General features: G+C 38.6%; 1 protein-coding gene across 6 annotated transcripts in view; it reads left to right on the plus strand.

The window, feature by feature from the left end:
* Nucleotides 1-17,838, plus strand: part of RAD18 (RAD18, E3 ubiquitin protein ligase) — a 70,954-nt gene that overhangs the window by 42,325 nt on the left and 10,791 nt on the right. For 5 of the 6 annotated variants that reach the window (XM_026074908.1, XM_026074907.1, XM_026074903.1 and 2 more), the window contains one exon: nucleotides 9,992-10,054. In XM_026074908.1, the coding sequence (XP_025930693.1) occupies nucleotides 9,992-10,011 (20 nt within the window). In that variant the 3' untranslated portion in view covers nucleotides 10,012-10,054. Of the gene's footprint in view, nucleotides 1-604; nucleotides 2,970-9,991; nucleotides 10,055-17,838 lie in introns of those variants that run through there. The other variant, XM_026074906.1, reaches the window with a different exon arrangement.

Raw genomic sequence — 17,838 nt, forward strand, 5'->3', positions numbered from 1 at the left:
GTGTGTTGTGGTTTTTATTTATTTTTATTTAAATTCAGGGCAGTTTGCTTAACCTTAAGAACCAGCTACTGCACTGGTCAAGAAGTTGACCAAATTTTGTTTTTCCTGTTATACTGTGTATTAAACTCAGTTGATTTACAGCTGGGCTCTGGAGTGTGCCTTAGGGCATTGCATATTGTAGTTTCTCTTCTTTTACATCCAAAAACCTGRTTTTACCTCTTTTTGAACAGAGCATGAAGATAGCATTAGTAATACAATAAAGGCTTAGATGAAGTGCCGTAGGATGTCTTATGGTGTCCGCAAGCCAGCTCTCTCTTGCCGGCAGCGTGTTCCTTGTACCAAACCATTCTTGCTGGCAGCGTGTTCCTTGTACCAAACCATACTCTTCTGAAGAGCCCTCCAGTGTGTTTTTCTGCCCTTTCAGGGAAAGGAACAAGGGTTATAGGGATCACCCCATCTCCAAATACTGATGTGGGGAAATGCTTATGAAAAATGATTGTTGAATGTACTTTCCCCTTTACTGTTTCTATTCCTTATAGCTACTCTGTAAATCCAGCAGGTTTGATGTGCCAGTGCAACACCCGGGTCTCTGTTTTGCCCTTAGAAATGTGTAAGATCTGCCGTGTCTACAGCTTAGCTTTGGACTATGGATTTCCTGCCCCTGAAGATGCTTTCTGTGCCCRTTTACGTAAATAATGTCCAAAGACGTTTCTTGGAGTTTGTGTTACTGACTTATGACAACAGTGGTAACGGAAGGTTCATTGGATCTTCAGAATCAATCCCGATTATGAGTAACACCTAACGAGCAACTCCAGGAGGAGCAGCAACGGGGGTGTCTACACGGCCTCCCTTGCCGGAAGGAAGCCAGCCCCACGGGCTCTTTGGTGTAGCAGCTCGTCATGGGGGTGTCTGCACGGCCTCCCTTGCCGGAAGGAAGCCAGCCCCACGGGCTCTTTGGTGTAGCAGCTCCTCATCTGCTCTGCTGGGTACTTGTCCTTCTCTCCCTTCCCCGTGCCTGCAGCCTACTGGAGTTGCGTTTGGGAGGAGAAAGCATGCCTCTCTACTATAAATCTGCATTTGACCTAGAGACAAGCTAGCAAAACAAGCGTTTGTGTTGCGGCAGCTATTTTTATTTGTAGTGCTTTAGATGCAGGCAAGGCAATAACTTGATTAAGTTGCAGGTTGGGGGTGGGCACACCGCTGCATTTGTTGTAGGCTTCTCTACCTGTCCCCAAAGTTTCCTTTTAGAGTGAAATGGCTATAGATACTGGAATGCCTACTTTCCCACAATGTATAAATACAGTTTAATATTATTTTCTTTTGAATTGTGAGGATTCTGATAAGTATAAAAATACTAGGTGTATTTTGAACTTATACCCCCAGTACACTTTGTTCATATGTCCAGTAATTAAAGTGTATCTGAATTGTCTTAAGATTTTTGGGGAGCATAAAAGGTAGGTATGATTGCATAAACTGCATGAAAGAATTAAATATATTTTGTCCCTCTCTGGTTACCGTGGGGTTAATGTTTTATTAAGTGTAGTGAAAATAAATATAGCACAAATTAAAACAAAAAAGAATGACTTAGATTTTGGGGTTTAAGTAGCATTGTGCTATTGTACTAAGTCATGATTTTCTGAGGCTTGCATTTTCTTTCTGATAATAAGAGGATATCCTTTGACAAGGGTGAACTTTCTGTCACATTGAAATGTCAAAACTTGAAATGTATTTGGAAGTCCAAATCTGCGTGCTATACTAGTGAGAGAGTGTTCCTAAATATAGGGCTGGTGTTATGGATTAAAAGAAAATTAGGGCTTTGAGCAGCATATAGAAGATAACAAAACAATCCCTAGTCAGAGAGTTGAAATGCTTGCTTTTGTAAAAAGATGCTGCAAGTAAATTGATCATTCTTTATGTTCTCTCCTTCCTAAGAATTTCTACTTCTTGTCAATTTGATATGAGTATTTGAATTTCTGGGGTTTTTTTTGTACAGCTGAAGGAGCCATTTGCCAATATTAGAAATTCATATGTTGTATAGTAATCACTGACGTGCTGAAATTATGCAAAAGTCAGTACTTCAATTGAGGAAATGAAAATTCAGAACTTGCTGGAAACAAGTTACAGGACATGCATACAGATTGCAACACTGACCCAAATGTGTTTGGTYTCTCCATCAGCTGATGATGATCCCACCAAGAGAACAAAATGTAACAAATCAAATAAACAGCAAAACAAAGCTGTGACTTTTAAAGGATAATTTTTCAAAGCTATGAAGTCATATATAAAGCTCTCATAGAACTTCTGAGCTCCATATAAATAGTCCTGCTGCATTCTTTTATTTTCTGGGACTGAAGCCAAGTTTTATGCAACTGCTTGCACAATAGGAAAATTAGAAAAGAAACTAGGTGGGACAATGATAAGCCAGTTAATGAGCTATGTAGGGAAAATATTCTGTAAAAAAAATATTTTACGTAATGGTGACAATATTCACTCATTTAAACAAATTCTGTCTCTTAAATTTTGGTGTGTGAAGAAACTGTCACTTCATGATGACTTGTGCAGAAAACTTGCAGGGAGAGATGCTATACATCTTTGGCTTCATCTGAAGTTATTTAGGTGTATATTGAAACATAAAGACTTAGTTCTGAAATACTATCTGAAAAGTGCTATATCTTCAGCTTGTATAAATCTATCTTCCATGGGAATRTGCAGAGCAACAGCAGCTTCCTCCAGGTGAGTTTCTTGCCCCAGTAAGGGGCTTCATTTGCTGTCAGTAGGGTTTTTTGGCTTTAGGTTTTTTAGCAGCTATTGACCAGAACCTAAGATTTGGATTTAGCTAGTCACTTATTGCATTTATGGACTTTGCTGAATTTGGGCTTTATTTTATCAGCTGAAGAAGAGGTGGAAATAGTAGGCTGTGCTTCAGTTAGAGTCTGGAGTTCACTGGATGGCAGCAATCCTCTGCAAACCTCTGAATGGACATCAGCTTGTCAAAGAGAGCCGTTCTCCTGAACGGCTGAAAAAGCTTTACAGGTTCCTTCCCTGGAAGTCAGTTCAGTTTGAGCTTAAACCAAGCGTTGTTCTCCTTCCCATGCTGGCCCTCGCTGCCACGTGGCAGCTGTAGATGAATACTGTTTTGATCAGGGGACCAGCTATCTTTTTTAGTGCTTTAGTACATTTGAGATGAATCTTTGAGCTGATAATCTCAGATTTCTGTGGAGGAAAGTGATTATATATAGCACATACCCAGAAGAACATCAGTCCCAGGTCTAGAGCTATGTTTTTTTGACGTCTCTGAGCCTTGAAAACAGAAGTGATAGTACTGGTATCCAGAGCTTTAGCCTGCACGGTGTCCCAGCTGCAGGCAGCATCTTGAGGAGAAGCAGTTAAGATAGGCCAGCAGATCTTTTCTTTTTCTGAAGGCAGAGCCTCAAAGGGGTGCTCTCCAGCTGCAGAGGAGGCCACTGACGGCCAAGAAAGCCTGGAAAGATTTGAGGAAAATGATGATACAGTGGAAGCTATGTAAGGTTTATATAGAGCAAACCCCTCCGCTGGACATCCCGGACAAGTGCCAAGGCTAGGGAACTTGATGTGTTTCAAAGACAGATGCGAAACAGTGTTGGGTGGTGTCTGGGGTACGTGGTTTGAAGAGGAGGTACAGGGAAGCCAAGGAAGACTTCCTGGTAAGCAGTGACTTCTGGTTGTTGTGCGAGACCTGTGGCCGCTCCAGCGGCAAGCTAGTACTATTTATCACAAGGAGATTACAGTCTCGGGAGGGGGATAGTGGAGGCAGGATAGGGAGGTGGAGAAAGTTTCCTTCGTTCCTTGCTGCTGGGCATTCACCTGAAACAGCCCGTGATTCATTTCTCATGCCAGCATCAAGACAAAAGCACGCTGCACGTGCCAGAGCTAAGTATATGATACACAGCAACGTGGACTGATTAAAGACGTGAGGCCAGGCGGGAGCTTAATCTGYCTTAAAATAAACAAATTCAAAGAGACGTTAGCTGCTTTCAGTTTTAGAACGAGACATGTTATTCACACTTGCMTCAGCTTTCTTCTATCTTAAGGTGGTGTGTTTTCTTTTTTTTTAAAAAAAGGTGAAATATGAATTATGGTCATGAAAGGAACAGTTTACCGTTAGTTGGTTGGCTCTAAGTGCCCAGTAGAAACTAATCCTGAAGAAAACGGAAGCAGAGGATTTTTTTTGTTTGTTTGTTTCCCCAGGACTTCAGTAGTATTGCTATAAAAACTTACTCATCTGGAATTTTATATGTGAACTCCTAAGGTAGAATAATGATTTTTAATAAAAGGACAGAACCTCCTATGGGAAATTGTCTTGGATTTGGAATCCGAATAAGATCTGAAATCAYGGTTTGCCTTGTCTGGCTCAGTATGGGTAGATATGCATGTAGTACTGAAAAGGCAGCAAATACTGCAGAAATGAACAAAACTGTRTTCTAAGTTTTGTGATCTGTTTGGGCCCACTGGGCTAAAATTTATAAAAGTGACCTGTATGAGGTAGCTGTTTCTTATTAGCTTTATTAATTTACTTCAGTTTAAGGGCTAATCATTCAGTGATAAGGAAAAGATTAGGAGTTCTTTTCAAGGAAAATAACTGAAAGTACTTTAAGTTTGAAGGATATTCCTTTTAAAAAATACCAATTCAGTTGGTTGTCAAGAGTGTTTCCTTTGCTTAATAAACCAGTTAAAAATGTGTTTTCATCTTTGTATTTCCTTCATCCAGCATTTATTTCCTCTAAACAACTTTTTTATTAACGAACAATTTTGGAATGCTRCTTCTGTATTTTTTAAAAATCACAACTTATTTCTGTTGTCACTATTATAAGATTAATCATAGTAGATAGAAACAATGCACGTCCTGTTTCTTAACATAATGAGGATGTATTTACTGAGAAACTAAATATTATGTTGTATCACTGCTTGAACAGACATGTGGCCTATCACTGCTGAATTACCTCTGCTTATATCTGGTGCCTAACAAGACTCACCGACTTGAGTTGACGTGTGTAATGATGCTTGGGCAATGTCATGCTCCCTGCGTCCTTACAGAAATACTCAGTTCTTAGTTTTTTGTAGCGTGGCTGTTTCATTGCTGTGTCTGCTTAGTTCAGTTAGATGGGCTTTAACTGTTGATTTACCTGYTACTCTTGTTTTTTTCATAACTGTGGATTTACTAACTTAAGACGGTGCGTTTTCACATAGGTTGGCACAGTAATCCRTTCATGTTTTTCTATTGAAACACTTATTAGGCTGAACAAGTCCTGTTGGAAATTATGTGACTACTTAAATACTGAGTAAAAAATATTTTTTAAAAGCCAAATCCAGGGATTTCTCAGGTGAAGCATACTCCTTTTTCATCAGTGAGGTCTGTGTACATCTGTGCCAAGCATGCAATTTCAAATTTGTGCCATTTTTACTTTAGCTCTATCAGTAAAAAACATAGATTTTCTTTCCCTGCATATGTGGGCAACAGGTATGTAATTCCTTCAACTCAAAATCAAGCAATTACTCAATCTGTGTAAAAGAAATTGATGTTTAGCAGAGACTGGATGCAGAAGRCTTTGTTTCAGTGAGAGATCGTTTTGGAACACGGAACTGTGTGAAGGAATTCCGCAGCGGAGGGCTTACTGGGACGGCTGGGAGAGCATCGGCTTGCAGTGCACACCTGTGTGCATGGCTATGTCCGGACGTCTTCGGCGTCCCCGCTGAGCTGATTTAGCTCACGGCGGGGTCGGGGGGCTCTGGTTACTCCTTGAATTGATAGCCCATTCGTACTCACAAAGATACGTATATTTGAATTTGTATACAGATATATCACAGGTATGGCTGTAACTCATTCTAGTACGTTCTGTGCTCGGTTTCAAAATAGCCTGGTAGGTATAAACTGATATCCACGTGCAAATTATGAACTTGCATTATTGTTCTGAGTGATAGGCAAATGTTTTTGCTTTTATTGTCTTGCTTGTGACAGTGRAAGTTAGTGATAAATAATAATGACACTAAATTTTTTCGAGGCAAGGAAGTACATCATGTTCAGGCATTAAACCTGTTCTATTTTAGGGGACTAAAAGTGCTAAAAATAGCCCCTTAATTTTTTTAATGTACCTGGAGCATCAGGATAGGATTTAGTAATATGATAATGACTCATTCCTGGGACTTCCAGTTTGTGGACAGATTTTTAAAATTTAGAAAGTAAAAAATGGTAGACATCAAAACTTTCCATGTCCAACATTGTTTTTACAATGCTTTTTTACAACATTTTTCATTTGAATGTTTCGTATTTGATCTGGTGATGAAACAAGAAATCTAAACAAGTGCCTGAGCCCAGGTTATGGAAAGAGGCAAGCTTGGCAGTGTAACTATAGAGGTCCAGTTAATAGCAACAGATCCAGGAAAAGATTGTGTGTGGGGGGGGGGTGACGTTTCCAAGATATATCCTGGTTTAGCTAATATTTTGAGGTGCAATTGGGAAGCTGCAGTGCTCCTTTTCTTCACATTAGCTGCACCTGGCATAGCACATCTGGTCAGATTTTCTGGATGAGGYCTTGGAAGTCGTTCTGGGCCAGCTTCCCGATGGCTGGAAGTCCCAGCCRATGGTCACTGTGAGTGTTGGGCTGTTGCTGGAGTTGGGGCATATGTGGTTGTCCTAAGTATGTGCAGTAAAAATGAAGAGTGCCTTGATTCCGGTTTGCCCCAGCGTTTCCAGGTGGTCTACCATGCGCTTGTACGTGGGGATGGAATTTGGGTTGTGTTTGCTCTTCTTTAGGTTAGTGTAAGTGGCGCTATTGATAATAGCGCTACTGGATGCTGAATAAAAAGAGAGACAGTGATAAATTAGGATCACTTTTCAGAAGTACTAGTACTCTTGCTTGCATAGTAATGATTCTTTGGTTTGTATGCGTATATATGTATTTATGGCTAAATAAAAACCCATGTATTTATCACTTTGTTAACTTAGCGTGTGTTTGTAGGGTGCTTTTTAAGGTGTTAAGATACAGGGCTGACCCAACCTCATGAATACCATTACTGAGGGCRTTTTGATTCCTTTGAAAAACTAATGAAATGTCAGTTATCTAAGAACTAATGACATGTTTTTGTTTCTGTTGCTTTGGTCACAAACTACTGGTTTCTTGAAAGCTGTTCTGTTTTCCTAGATGCTGTTWGTAGAGCTCAGCTTGAAGAGTGAATCCCTCTGAGGTGTAGTAACTGTGCAAYTATTTGAAGTCAGTCACTTATTTACTCTATAAATCAAATTCATTCTCTTACTCAGAAGTCAGTCATGCTTCAACWGTGATTAGTTGGTTTGGGACATTAGCCAGGAAGTGCTAATTCTGCTCCTGAGTGTGTACCTACAATTCCAAGACTTTTAGACATTATAAATGTTTTTCTGATGTTTCTTGTGTACTAAGTGAATACACGTAAGTATGTGGTTTTTAAAACAGACTTGGTTACATGGAGCCATGTAGTGTTGCTGTGCATCTGACAGTTAGTTCATAGTAATAAACTCTTGCGTTTATAGCAATATGCGTTAATCACCGAATGACTTTTTTTTTCCAGTGAAAGAGTGGAAGAACATTTGAAAACCTGTCCCTATTGCATGTTTTTATTTAACATTGGAAATTATTTCTACTTAATGTGTTCATCATGGCATGTGGTGTGGCCAACACAAAGTCCTTCTGCACTAGGTGTGAGAAGCGTCGGGTGGTGGTCTTGCACCAAAGGGCTTGTTGTGCAACCTTTAAAGTAAAACCAAGAGAAGTGGTATCCAATTGCTGTCCCATGGTTTACACTAAAATCTCCCGACTTCTGTGTAACACGCTTTGTCATGTAACTTTTGAAATAAAGTACAGACTGTTTGAGCTGCCGGGAGTCTTTTTAAAAGATAGTTTCCAGAGCAAAAATAAAATAACATTTTCCAGCCAGTGAGTTGATTTCTGCAACCCTGCTGTCTGGCATATACTTGATGACTTTACAGTTGTTTGTATCGTGGAAACTGAGCACACAGTAAAAGGTATTTATAGATTAAAAACCAGAATATTTTGTCCAATTAATTGAGATTTTATTCAAATTTGAGAAGATTTCCTGAATATTTAAAATACAGGATTCAAACCTGAAAACATCTCTATGCATGTTTAACTTGGAGCCTGTGACAATGTCTGACTGGCTTCACTGAGCTGATTCTTGTAGATAATTAAACGTGTGTATGCTTTTTTGTATTGAAGCAACAGTGACAGCTGAATTTAATAATGCTTAGATTAGGCAGTCTCTACAATGACCATAAAATAAGTACAAGTGTAGCAGATAAAGTTCTGCTCTATCTTTGTTTAGGACACTGCTGGTAAGCAACCTTTTCATGTTGGTCTCCTCAGTAGATTCCTAAGACAGGATCTCCTAGGAGCTGACGTAAAACCATAACTTCTGTAATTGGAGCAGGAACTAAGACAGCTATTTCTTATCTTTCCACATGGTTATTTAAACCCTGTTCTGAAGAATGTTAAATAACTCTTTGCTATATAGAAAAGCTTGATAAATACATTCAGATTTTTATATAGGCCTAAGTGTTTAAAGCAAACAAACCATAAAGGTTTTATAAATTTATGTGCATGCTCTTGCAAAACTCTTCTGGGATGACATTTTCAGTTCTTATTAGTGTGACAGCCTGAAGAATTGCTGAGCATTGACAGTAGTTGGCTGATCTCTTTTCTAGAGGTCTAGATTAGTCAGATTGGTAGAGTTAAGCTTCTTGCCATATAATTATGATTTAGTGGTGGTGGTTTCCCATCTTAAATCCTTATATCACATTGAAGTTTCTCACCTGTCTAGCACTGATAATGAGTCTGGTGATTTTCTGTTTTATGTGCATATAAAAATTGATTTAGAAAAGAAATAGTTTGTTTTACCATGTTACACTAGAAGGTGAAATTATGTATGAAGATGAAAAATAAAATGATCTCTTCAAGCAGATAAAAAGGTTGTGAAGAAAAATGTTTTGAATTGTTCTTAAATACCACTAAATTGTCTAGTTTGATTCAGTCTTCATTCACCTCAATTTGCAGTATGTAAGGCACCAAGACTCTTTTTTCCTTTGACTAATAAAAACATCCAGTAAACTTTTAAATCAGTTACTTTAATTAAAAAATAAATAGCTYTATGAAATATGTCTTTCGGTGATCAGTGAAATTGTTTTAGGAATACGGGAGCAAAATGCACAGACAAAGAATTTTACTTCAGGGGCAGGCAGCTGCCGAAAATTGTTCTGACGCTGCATAGCCTATGCTTTCATCTCTCTTCACAGACCTGAGTCTTTTTTCTGAAGATAGGTTTGTCGAGGAAAACTTGCTTTGAGCAGCTCAAAATGAGCCGCCTCTATTCGTATGATGAGTTACTGAGGTTGCTGACAAAAGACATTTCACTTGGGTTTTTATTGACGTGCTGTCAGGATCTTGACAATTTGGCTTTTTGTCACTAACATGTCTATGGGCTTTTTTAAAATTATTTTTTGTTAATAAAATGTTAATTTTTTTAATGGTCAAAATGTAAGCTTACCCCAAAAGCCCTGAGTTCAGAGATTGAGAGAGAGGATGAAAGGACCTTGATCTTGTAAATGTCGCACTTTACCAACCAAAGTATCTTACAAATCCTCTCCAGAGAAACTGTCTGGTGTCTGCCCAGCCGTCCCAGCAAGCAGACGTGAACAGAAGGAATTTTCAGGCGTGTTAAATAATGAAAATGAGACCTAGTAATAACTCTGGAAGTTATGTGATGCAGAGACAGAACTTCCTGAGCTGTACTGGTAGTTGAAAATGATTTTTCCATTGCCAATGCTTTGTAGAATGTTTTTTCTCATCTTCATACTCTACTGTCTTTGCTCCTAGGGAATTTTTTTGAGTCCCGTTTTGGTATAGGTGTTGCTAAAACAATTTGCCTAAGCTTGTTTTTGTTTTTTGKTTTTTTTTCTTCTTTACAGCTCCAGTTCAGACATTTTGAGAGATCTGCAAGGGACTGAGATGTATTCAGAGTCATCTGATAAGTAAGTAAAATACATGGATGGAAAAGATAAGTCCTTGAGAGTAGGTCAGTAGTTTTCAACCTTTTCCAGTTTGTGGAACTCTACACACTTTCTGCAGGAGAGGCAAATGCCTTTAAAAAGTCAGAATCTTGGAACCTTCCACATGCACATGGGAGACATAATATATGTTTGAAGTTTCTTTGGTCAGTGGTTTTGAACTCTTGGAAAATAACACATGGATGCTCCAAGCATCTCCTGATGAATAGCTGAAACTCATTGTTTTAAGCTGTATTTGAGTATAAATATATAAAAGAGGGGATGAAGGAAATGATTTTTATGGAAAAGTTAATAGTATCTAATCTTCTATTGTATTTAAAGCTATATCATTGTCAGTCTCTTCTACGTCTCTATCTACTTGAACATGCGGGAATTACAGCATTCGTTTTGTCTTACTTCTGTCTGAAGACCACTTTCTCTTTTTAAAATCTTAACTTTTAATAGAAGGGCAGAGGTGTCTTTAAGAAATTATACACTGGTAATATTTAAAAATTGGTTCTAGCTGTGCAAGATGTTGTACAAATACTGAGAAACCATCCAGGGGTATCTGACACAATCTGATGAAGTACATGAAGATGGAGGGGAGATAAGTATATATGGAGGTGCTAAAGGTGTGCAGGAATTGTGAAATTTAGAATAGTGTATGCTAGATCAACTGAAAAGCTTTGTAATCATTATACAAAGAAGTTGGAAACAAGACTGATGGAGTTTGCAAAAGTAGTACAGTTTTCCCTTACTGCTGAAACTTGCTTGATTTGGAATCTCTCTTTGAATGTCATGTTCWCTTTAGTAGTTGATCTTAGAGCGATGAGAACCATATCACATTTGATACTCTTACTCTGCTTTTTAAAAAAAATACCTGTGATGTAATTTCTTTATTATTCATTACATACATATGTGGTCAATAGACTGACAGCTCTTAAAATTCATAGTTAATGACAGAAGTAGTATCTGAAATTTTTAGAATGTGTATTTAAATAGTCTGTTGAATAATAAGGAGCTTTAATGGACTCGCTGGTAAGGCCTTGATTACAGTGGTGTCAGAGGCTAATAGTAAAGTGCATCAGTGGAAGAATAGAAAGTAATCATTAAACCTTTATTGTAGAAGTAGCCACAACTTGGGGAAGGAATGAGCAGTATTTCCTGGAAGGACATTTATAAGCATACTTTGTTGTAGTACCTGAAAGTGACTCATTGAGACTGACATTAGAGTATAAAATACTTGGTTGTATGTATTTTTTTTTTAATGCTAGTCTGCAGTTTCTCTTGTGATGATCTTTTGATGCTGCTACTGTTTATCAAAGAGTAAGAACCACATCTGTCTTTTACGTAGGTGTTGTTAGGCCTGCTACAAATTAGAATAAAAATGTTTGAATCCTTTCTCACACCTTGTTTTCTGAAGAATCCGTATTTCCGTGCCCCTTATATGATTATACATGCCCCTAATAAACAGGGGTCAGGGTCCCAAGCTCACTGGGAGGACCTGTAACCTCATTATGTAATTAGGACTTGCCCACGTAGTGTTATTTCTCAGTTAGTTGGCTATTTCTCAGTTGGTCGAAATAGTAGGAATGGGGCTCCTGAATAAAAGCCACTTTGTAATGGTCTGTGGCTCTGAATTGTCGTGATTAAAATCGACTGTGGCCATCAGAGCTAGAGGGCTCATGAGCTAGGGAGCCAGCCAGTAGCCTGGAGCTCCCTGCCCTGTTTTGATTAGCTGCTTGAGGCATGAAAATGCGCCTACGAGAGATGGAGATGAGATGTCCGTCCCTTTGGGCGTATCTTCTGTTTGAAGAGAAGTGAAAGACGTGAAGAAGCCAAGACACCCTGACAAGATGAGCTTGCCAGCTGCAGAGAGAAAGCGATTCTCGATTGCATCTCTGTCTGAGGTAACTTGGCAGGATTCATGTGATGAAGCTTCTGTTGCTGCTGCCAGCGCTGCCTCTGCCTGATGGTCTGTCTTGGTGAGAAACCAGGGTGTGGARGGGAGGTAGCTGGACAGGAGTGAGGAGATAAGGATGGGGATAGAAGTCAGAAGAAGCTTTTCCTCTCTAGGTTGTCGCTTGGAACTTAAGGAATTTACGGAACTTGGTTATGTCCATTGCCGCTGGTCTGATTCAAGCAGCCAAGGCTGCTTGTGAATGCGTCTGAGCCCGTTCCTTATCTCCCGTACCACTCTGAGGCTGTGTCTAGATTGTGAGACAGATGCTTTTTGTAGTGTTTCTTGTGGTCCTGGTTCCTTACTCATCCTCCTACCTCCTGCTGAGGAAGACTATACTGTAGCTCTTTGCGTGCCTGCTCAGACTGTGCCCTGGCTGGGAGTTGCAGCGTGGCTGGGATGCGCTCCAGGAGCAGAGAAGCATTGCCAGGCTCCACAGGGGAGCCGTATGTTTGCCTGGGAGGGAAGGATGACATAGTGTGTGTGGGAGGGGTTGCTTTTTTAGAAAATGCTTTGTCTCTATGGAACTCCTGTACCTGCCTCAAATCTGAATATTAAATGTGTGTATTTTTCTAAAATTATAATTCAACCTGTGCTGTCTGATGGTCTCTGTCTGCTTGATTATCTGTTCTAATGCCCAGTCTTTGGAAAAAATCCACCAGGCCAGGTCTTAGGCCACTTTTGTTAAAGTCAGTTTGAAAGAAAAAATGAAGGAAACGGGACTGTGTGAAGTTCCTGAGTTGTTAGTTTTAGGGCCCCAAGCAAAGAAACTAAAACAATAGCTGTGGTGAAATTCAGATCCCGGGTCTAAGAGGTAAGGCCATTGAGGAACACAGGTTTTGTTAGATGACTGGGGACAAAACATTGCATCGGTATCATAGAATTTTCTTCTCTAATAGACCTGTTTCATCTTGGAGGAGAGGAGAGAGGATTTAGGAGGAATAAGAGCAGAAGTTCAGACTGTGGTGAAAATGACAGGTGCTTCCTTTGTCAGCACTGGGGCACTTACCAGGGAATGCTGGAAACCTTAGGTATAGAGGAGAATGCTTTTGGGGGAGAGTCTGGTGAACAAACTGAGTCATGCTAGGGCTTGCAGGTGGAAGGTCAAAATTACTCTTTTCTGGTTATTTGGAAGAATGGCATGTGACACAGACTGCCAGAAACAGTTTTGTTAGCACTTGGCATGGAAAAGTTTTCTGTCCTGCAGCGACCTGAAGCAAAGAGAGGAAATTCACAAGTCTGAAGCCACGTCACCATGTCTGTGTCTACATTTCCAGGGGTTATGTAGCAAACTTCCTGCATTATCCATAATAAACTGGGATTTCACAGCAAGCTAAAAATTTTTGGTCGAAACTTCTTCCAGTTTTTCAAAATATTTCTTTTAAACCTGTTAAAATTATTTCACCCTATTTAAGCAAAGATGCAAGAATATCGAAAGCTGGTTGACATGACGAGCTCGACTGCTTTTGCTGTTAAAGCTAGTGACCTTTACCAGGAGTGCAGGATGCAAACAGTGACAGAAAATGTACCCAATCAAGTCAGCTTTTGAGTACACAAAGTGACTACTCTGGCATGGCAGTGGAGGATGGAGCTGGAAGCTTGCACCCAATGGATGTTCTGGAGCTATAGACCATCAGGGCTCCACAGGTCTGGGAGAGGRCTCAGGAGCAGGCCAAGAGATAACAGCCACATAGTGAATTGTTCTGTAGCTGCAGCAAGATGAAGGAAGATAGCAAAAGGTACATATTTTTAACGCAAACTTGCGCTTACTGGTAGAACTGTAATTTRTTACCATGGGGAACTGTATACTTTCTCAGTATTTTAGAGAGGAATTCACTGAAGCCTCTTTTAGTAAGAAAAACCTAGTATTTGATGAGACTGTGCTTCCTGTGGAAGGATATTTAACATATTTTAATTGTCCATGTAATGCCTTGTGTTTTGGGCTTTTATTTATTACTCTTAGCCTTAATTTTATAGCAGTATCCAATCTATCATCCAATTTAAAAACACCCTGTTTGCTAGTATTTCTGGGAAATTTTGTAAAAGTGAATGTCAAGGCTAACAGTCTTCCCCTTACCAGTCATTTTTTCCATATCTCACTGTCATCTCCAAAGTTGCAGATGGTGGGCTATAGTTTCTATGTCACCAGACAGTGACTTAATTTTCTCAGTGATGGTACAATCAAATTATTGTATATTCCTTTTTTGCTCTCCCTAAATTCCACTTTAGAGATGGGAATTGGCAGAGTGTTTTAAGCAGTGCATTTTAGGTAATACGCTATGGCTTAGGGGCTTGGCATCAGTGGCTTCTTGCATGGGTTGGAAAAACATGTTCCTTAGTGGAAGAAGAAATAGGAACATCAAGAATTGAAAACAGTATTACAGTTCCATAATGAGATATGTCTACCTAGCGGTATTAGATGTTGTTATTAGTCATATGTGTCCACAATAAAATCATTTGTTACTTTAATAATTTCCTTCATCCAGGAAACTTCTCAATTGTTCGATAGGTTGGTTTAAATTAATTGGAAATAAAACTTGGCCAGGTTGATATGTGAAGAATGTTAAGTAAAGCATATCTACAACTTTCATTAAAGTTACTGGTCTTTCTGTAATTTCTTACAATTAAAAAATTGTAGCCTGCAGGAAACCTATTCTGAGTGGTACAATAGATACACAGTCAAATGAGGGCTTTGCTCTGGCAAGCTTAATGTAAAAAGGCACAGGCCAGCACATCGAAGAACAGGCAGATAGTAAGTGTATTTTATAAGCAGCCTGGATTTTTTTTAAAAATAGAGTTATGCCAGAAAGAGATCATCTTTCTTAATATATTTTTATAATAAGGTATTTGCAAGACAAGGGAACCAAGCAATATAGAAGCTCCAGTTTTTGGCTATATATTTTAATATGCTTTTAAACATAATTAGCATTCTGCTTTGGAAAAGTATAGGCATCAAAGTTAGAAATGAGCAGAAGTTTAAACAGTAAACCTATCCTTTAAAGTAAATGATAGTTCTGCTCCATTCTGTGTCCTCAGTAAGATATTCTTGCAAGGTTATTGTAAAGTGACACATTAGCAGAATTGTTAGTTTGAATGCTGTTCATCTTTGCCATATGTTATATTATAGTTTAGCCTTTCGAAAACTTAAGCTATTCGTTTTGAGATACATTGCTATCTTGCCTCTGGTATAAGTTAAACATTTGCCAATGGATGAATGGTATCAGAAGAATGCTTTTTTTCTTGTAGAACAAAACCAGTAGCTAATGGCCTATTTGAATTCCTAGACTAGCCGTGTGTGTTCATTATGCTGTTGAAGATTCTTGCTGAAGTTTGGAAGTGATGGTCTGTATTTGTGATGAGGCTCAAATGCAGATTTTAGACCAATGAGAATACTTTTAAATAGTCCATATTCACRTAGAATGTTACATCTTTTAATATCTTTAAATCCATAAATTTCATCATTTGATATTAGGGCATGAGGACTGAACATGTTAAAAAGCTACTGTGTGCTGCCCTACAGAATATTCCTTTTGGTTGCCTAACTAACCTGTTGGTGACAGTTTTAGTTTTGAATCTTATTGAAGTTTTTTTGCAGAGTCAAAACAAGGAAGAATCTCAACTGAGATACAGATATCATCAGGGAGAGTACCTTACTTTTTCTGTATTTAAGGTACAATTCTTATTATTGATCTTTCTTTTATATATGGCAACCTAATATTGTTCAACAGTATGATCTTAAAAGTAGGATGGTTTTGTTAACTGAAATTGTGAAAACTTTTTTTGCCTAGATAACTGACTACTGTTTTTGTCAAATGTCATTTTGACATTCTTTAAAAAAATATCTTCCATTTGATGTTTTCTCACCGTCGAGACTTTGAGTTTCCTGCAACTCTGAAAGGATTAAATTCAGGATTAAATTCAAGTTAAGGCTTCAGTGGAAGAAATATAAACGGACTGCTCTTTGCTCAGCAGTGAGAGCATGGCTCAATAATTTTAATTTACTTCAATCAGGCAGTGCATTCCTGCGAATAGGAAATCAGATCACTATGTTTTAACAGACCCTCCTGAATCACCGGGGACAGTGGTAAGCTGACATCCTTTTGCTGTCTGTCCAAAATTGTAGGCTATTTTCAGTGGAAAACCTCTGTTCAGTGTTCTCTCTTGCAGTATACTGTAACCCCAATGATACCCTTTAAGGTGTCATGCTGGCGGAACYTACCTACCTCCTCCTTTCCCCTACTTGGCTTAATCAAGGTTTATCAAGTCTGGGTGGCAAGAGCAGGAATGAATCCTTCCACTGGCCATTTTATGACAATTTTCTTTTTCACATTTGCCACTGTTCTTAATATGAGAGTTRCAGGTTTGTTACAAACTTCAGACTGAAGTTCTCAAAGAGAATTGAACGCTGTAAAACATCCTTAAAACTTACGCTGATACTTCATTATTTTCCCTGGGCAGATGAAAAAATGGCAGAACTGAGATGGGATATTTGGATCTCAATTGAGATATACAGCCTAATTTTCCAAAAGAAGCATTCTTATCCGTTAAAATGTTAGGCTAAAGTTGGTCTGACCTTACCAACTCTTCTAGTTACAGTATGTTTAAGCAGACTGTGAAAGACACGTCCAAAAAGCCTTTTTCAGCAGAAGCAGTGACTTGTTGAACATTGTAATTTATACGATATATTTAATAAAGAAGATATTAACATTGATATTCTGCATTTAGAATAACTGGCTATTTTATGAAGCTTTTAATGAACATTGATACATTACATAAATCTTCTAGCATATCGTCTCTCATTTCTACTAATTGTCTTATTTTGACACAAAGAAATTAGAAGTTAATATTCAAAAGTAAACCCAAATATTTTTATATGTCATATTTGCTATTTACTTGTGAAAGTGCAAAAATGGGGCAGTTTAGGGGTATTTTAGGGGCAGTTTGGATCATATTTTAGCCAAAATTTGGCACCATTTGTAAAACAAGCACAATTACAATGTTTTCTGAGCTTTTAAAATGATTTTTTTTCATTCTTTTCTCATCCTCTGTTAAGTAAAAAAAAATCCGGTTACTGTGGTTTTAAGTTTGCAGAAGTGATTTAAGAATAAAGTTATTGGGACTACAGAAATTTGTATTACTTTGTATCCGATTAAAYTGAGGCAGCATTTCAGGTTTTCCGTAACCTCATGGTGACGAGTTCTGTGATATGGATGTGAAATACTAGTTCCTGATTGCTGGCCTAATTGCAGGTTTTGGTCAGCTCCTTGGGCAATATCAGATTTGAATGCCTAGAAAGTAGTTCTGGTTTTCATGAAAGCTTTCTTTAGTGACCATTTAGTTACAGCTCAGTTTCACTCCCAAATGCAGTTGCAGTTTTTCTGTAGAATTAAGAAAAGAGGACTCTCAGTAATTAAATGTGCATTCTTGCAAATCGCTGCCTCCCCCAAAATGAACATTGGTGTGAGAAACAGGTTCACTTCATCCCTACGGTAAGAGTGGCAGCCCTCCTTTTTTGGTTGTTTGTGTTTAAGTGTTGGGTGCTAGAAATGTCATTTCAAAATGTCTCTACCTGACTTGACCCGAGATGGGGGTAAATGACTGTGCAGTATGCAGTCAGGATATTTTTGTCCTTGCTTTTTACTTGTTATGTTACCGGCCAAGCCAAATACACTATAACAAAATGCCCCAAAAGATGTGGGAAGGGATCTAACATTCCAGAGCATTAAAACTTGCGTGCTTCTGCAGAAGGTCAAGAATATTTGCTTTGAGTTTTTATTATCGGTGGCACTATGCCATGCAACCTGCGGAT

This window comes from Apteryx rowi, unplaced genomic scaffold (genome assembly GCF_003343035.1).
Source record: "Apteryx rowi isolate R43461 unplaced genomic scaffold, aptRow1 scaffold_4, whole genome shotgun sequence".
Taxonomy (NCBI): domain Eukaryota; kingdom Metazoa; phylum Chordata; class Aves; order Apterygiformes; family Apterygidae; genus Apteryx; species Apteryx rowi.